The 5,000-nt window shown below is 42.1% G+C and overlaps 1 protein-coding gene across 1 annotated transcript in view; it reads right to left on the bottom strand.

Annotated features, from left to right (window-relative positions):
• Nucleotides 1-4,708, bottom strand: part of LOC137643791 (mucin-2-like) — a 53,754-nt gene extending 49,046 nt beyond the window's left edge. The window contains exon 1 of the mRNA XM_068376476.1: nt 4,513-4,708. Coding sequence (XP_068232577.1) covers nt 4,513-4,708 — 196 coding nt within the window. The remainder of the gene's footprint in view (nt 1-4,512) is intronic.
• Between the last annotated feature and the right edge of the window lie 292 nt (nt 4,709-5,000).

The following is a 5,000-nucleotide window of genomic DNA, read 5'->3' as shown; positions in this document are numbered from 1 at the left end:
TATTAAGAAACTCCTAGCTCAGAGAACATGAAGAATGCCAAAAAAAATTCCCAGTTCATAGAGCATGAAGAAGGCCTAAAGAAATTCCTAGCTCAGAGAACATGAAGAATGGCTAAAGAATTTCCCAGCTCAGAGATCTTGAAGAGTGCCCACAGAAATTCCCAGCTCAGAGAGCACAAAGAATGCCTAAAGAAATTCCTAGCTCAGAGAGCACAAAGAATGCCTAAAGAAATTCCTAGCTCAGAGAGCATGAACCATGCCTAAAGAGAGTCTTAGCTCAGAGAGCATGAAAAATGCTTAAAAAAAATTCCCAGCTCAGAGAGCATGAAGAATGCCTAAGGAAATTCCCATCTCAGAGAGCATGAAGAATGCCTAAAGAAATTCCTAGCTCAGAGAGCATGAAGAATGCCTGAAGAAATTCCCAGCTCATAGAGCATGAAAAATGTCTAAAGAAATTCCTAGCTCAGACAGCATGAAGAATGTCTAAAGAAATTCCTAGCTCAGAGAGCATGAAGAATGCCTAAAGAAATTCCTAGCTCAGAGGGCATGAAGAAAGCCTAAAGAAATTCCCCGCTCAGTGAACATGGAGAATGGTCAAAGAATTCCCCAGCTCAGAGAGCATGAAAAAAGCCTAAAGAGTTTCTAAGCTCGGAGAGAATGAAGATTGCCTATAGAAATTCCCAGCTCAGAGAACACGAAGAATGCCTAAATAAGTTTTCGGATCAGATAGCATAAAGAATGATAACAGAATTTGAAAGCTCGGAGAGCATGAAGAATGATTAAAGAATTTCCCTACTCAAAGAGCATTAAGATTGTATTAAGATATTCCCTGCTCAGAGAGCATGAAGAATGCCTGAAGATTTTCTCAGATCAGAGGGCATGGAATTGCAGTATGAAATTCCCAGCTCAGAGAGCATGAAGAATGCCTAAAGAATTACTCAGATCAGAGGGCAAGGAATTGCAGTATGAAATTCCCAGCTCAGAGCGCATGAAGAATGCCTGAAGAATTACTCAGATCAGAGGACATGGAATTGCAGTATGAAATTCCTAGCTCAGAGAGCATGAAGAATGCCTGAAGATTTTCTCAGATCAGAGGGCATGGAATTGCAGTATGAAATTCCCAGCTCAGAGAGCATGGAGAATGACTAAAGAATTACTCTGCTCTGAGGGCATGGAATTGCAGTATGAAATTCCCAGCTCAGAGAGCATGAAGAATGCCGAAAGAATTACTCTGTTCAGAGGGCATGGAATTGCAGTATGAAATTCCCAGCTCAGAGAGCATGAAGAATGCCTGAAGATTTTCTCAGATCAGAGGGCATGGAATTGCAGTATGAAATTCCCAGCTCAGAGAGCATGAAGAATGCCTGAAGATTTTCTCAGACCAGAGGGCATGGAATTGCAGTATGAAATTCCCAGCTCAGAGAGCATGAAGAATGCCTAAATAATTACTCTGCTCAGAGGGCATGGAATTGCAGTATGAAATTCCCAGCTCAGAGAGCATGGAGAATGCCTAAAGAATTACTCTGCTCAGAGGGCATGGAATTGCAGTATGAAATTCCCAGCTCAGAGAGCATGGAGAATGCCTAAAGAATTTCTCAGACCAGAGGGCATGAAATTGCATTAAGAAATTCCCAGCTCGGAGAGCATGAAGAATGCCTAAAGAATTTCTCAGACCAGAGGGCATGAAATTGCATTAAGAAATTCCCAGCTCAGAGAGCATGAAGAATGCCTAAAGAATTACTCAGATCAGAGGGCAAGGAATTGCAGTATGAAATTCCCAGCTCAGAGCGCATGAAGAATGCCTGAAGAATTACTCAGATCAGAGGGCATGGAATTGCAGTATGAAATTCCTAGCTCAGAGAGCATGAAGAATGCCTGAAGATTTTCTCAGATCAGAGGGCATGGAATTGCAGTATGAAATTCCCAGCTCAGAGAGCATGGAGAATGCCTAAAGAATTACTCTGCTCAGAGGGCATGGAATTGCAGTATGAAATTCCCAGCTCAGAGAGCATGAAGAATGCCGAAAGAATTACTCTGTTCAGAGGGCATGGAATTGCAGTATGAAATTCCCAGCTCAGAGAGCATGAAGAATGCCTGAAGATTTTCTCAGATCAGAGGGCATGGAATTGCAGTATGAAATTCCCAGCTCAGAGAGCATGAAGAATGCCTGAAGATTTTCTCAGATCAGAGGGCATGGAATTGCAGTATGAAATTCCCAGCTCAGAGAGCATGAAGAATGCCTAAATAATCACTCTGCTCAGAGGGCATGGAATTGCAGTATGAAATTCCCAGCTCAGAGAGCATGGAGAATGCCTAAAGAATTTCTCAGATCAGAGGGCATGGAATTGCAGTATGAAATTCCCAGCTCAGAGAGCATGAAGAATGCCTAAATAATTACTCTGCTCAGAGGGCATGGAATTGCAGTATGAAATTCCCAGCTCAGAGAGCATGGAGTATGCCTAAAGAATTACTCTGCTCAGAGGGCATGGAATTGCAGTATGAAATTCCCAGCTCGGAGAGCATGAAGAATACCTAAAGAATTACTCTGTTCAGAGGGCATGGAATTGCAGTATGAAATTCCCAGCTCAGAGAGCATGGAGAATGCCTAAAGAATTTCTCAGACCAGAGGGCATGAAATTGCATTAAGAAATTCCCAGCTCGGAGAGCATGAAGAATGCCTAAAGAATTTCTCAGACCAGAGGGCATGAAATTGCATTAAGAAATTCCCAGCTCAGAGATGAAGAATGCCTAAAGAATTATTCAGATCAGAGGGCAAGGAATTGCAGTATGAAATTCCCAGCTCAGAGCGCATGAAGAATGCCTGAAGAATTACTCAGATCAGAGGGCATGGAATTGCAGTATGAAATTCCTAGCTCAGAGAGCATGAAGAATGCCTAAAGAATTACTCTGCTCAGAGGGCGTGGAATTGCAGTATGAAATTCCCAGCTCAGAGAGCATGAAGAATGCCTGAAGATTTTCTCAGATCAGAGGGCATGGAATTGCAGTATGAAATTCCCAGCTCAGAGAGCATGAAGAATGCCTAAAGAATTACTCTGCTCAGAGGGCATGGAATTGCAGTATGAAATTCCCAACTCAGAGAGCATGTAGAATGCCTAAAGAATTACTCTGCTCAGAGGGCATGGAATTGCAGTATGAAATTCCCAGCTCAGAGAGCATGGAGAATGCCTAAAGAATTACTCTGCTCAGAGGGCATGGAATTGCAGTACGAAATTCCCAGCTCAGAGAGCATGAAGAATGCCTAAAGAATTTCTCAGACCAGAGGGCATGAAATTGCATTAAGAAATTCCCAGCTCGGAGAGCATGAAGAATGCCTAAAGAATTTCTCAGACCAGAGGGCATGAAATTGCATTAAGAAATTCCCAGCTCGGAGAGCATGAAGAATGCCTAAAGAATTTCACAGACCTGAGGGCATGAAATTGCATTAAGAAATTCCCAGCTCAGAGAGCATGAAGAATGCCTAAAGAATTATTCAGATCAGAGGGCAAGGAATTGCAGTATGAAATTCCCAGCTCAGAGCGCATGAAGAATGCCTGAAGAAGTACTCAGATCAGAGGGCATGGAATTGCAGTATGAAATTCCTAGCTCAGAGAGCATGAAGAATGCCTGAAGATTTTCTCAGATCAGAGGGCATGGAATTGCAGTATGAAATTCCCAGCTCAGAGAGCATGGAGAATGCCTAAAGAATTACTCTGCTCAGAGGGCATGGAATTGCAGTATGAAATTCCCAGCTCAGAGAGCATGGAGAATGCCTAAAGAATTTCTCAGACCAGAGGGCATGAAATTGCATTAAGAAATTCCCACCTCGGAGAGCATGAAGAATGCTTAAAGAATTTCTCAGACCAGAGGGCATGAAATTGCATTAAGAAATTCCCAGCTCAGAGAGCATGAAGAATGCCTAAAGAATTACTCAGATCAGAGGGCAAGGAATTGCAGTATGAAATTCCCAGCTCAGAGCGCATGAAGAATGCCTGAAGAATTACTCAGATCAGAGGGCATGGAATTGCAGTATGAAATTCCTAGCTCAGAGAGCATGAAGAATGCCTGAAGATTTTCTCAGATCAGAGGGCATGGAATTGCAGTATGAAATTCCCAGCTCAGAGAGCATGGAGAATGCCTAAAGAATTACTCTGCTCAGAGGGCATGGAATTGCAGTATAAAATTCCCAGCTCAGAGAGCATGAAGAATGCCTGAAGATTTTCTCAGATCAGAGGGCATGGAATTGCAGTATGAAATTCCCAGCTCAGAGAGCATGGAGAATGCCTAAAGAATTACTCTGCTCAGAGGGCATGGAATTGCAGTATGAAATTCCCAGCTCAGAGAGCATGGAGAATGCCTAAAGAATTACTCTGCTCAGAGGGCATGGAATTGCAGTATGAAATTCCCAGCTCAGAGAGCATGGAGAATGCCTAAAGAATTACTCTGCTCAGAGGGCATGGAATTGCAGTATGAAATTCCCAGCTCAGAGAGCATGGAGAATGCCTAAAGAATTACTCTGCTCAGAGGGCATGGAATTGCAGTATGAAATTCCCAGCTCAGAGAGCATGAAGAATGCCTGAAGATAGACTTTCTTTACTTTTACGAAGAAATACTGTAAGTTGATCTCAAGATCCATCGTTCCTATGACAACTGAGGAGCATAATCTCAGGATCCATTGGTTACCTTCCACCCACATTCCCGTCCCATCCATTCCGTGATTCCTGATTCCTGATCGGACTTCATGAGCAGGTTTGTTTTGTTAGAGCCGTTGTGACTTCTAAGTTTTTTCTGGTGTTATTTTTTTTTTTCAGGTTCTTGTGATCTCTCATAAATTTTGCTATCCTTCTCATCCTCTTACTCCTTATCCCTCTCTCTATCTATCACAATTTCTATTTATCAATTTTATACTGTACATGCATTTAGTGTGTGTGTGTGTCCATACAGTATGTATATATGTATATATATATACATATATATATTTATATATATATATATATATATAT

This window comes from Palaemon carinicauda, chromosome 7, assembly GCF_036898095.1.
Source record: "Palaemon carinicauda isolate YSFRI2023 chromosome 7, ASM3689809v2, whole genome shotgun sequence".
Lineage (NCBI taxonomy): Eukaryota > Metazoa > Arthropoda > Malacostraca > Decapoda > Palaemonidae > Palaemon > Palaemon carinicauda.
Note: the sequence above shows the minus strand (reverse complement) of the source record. Positions and strands in the feature narration are given on the sequence as shown.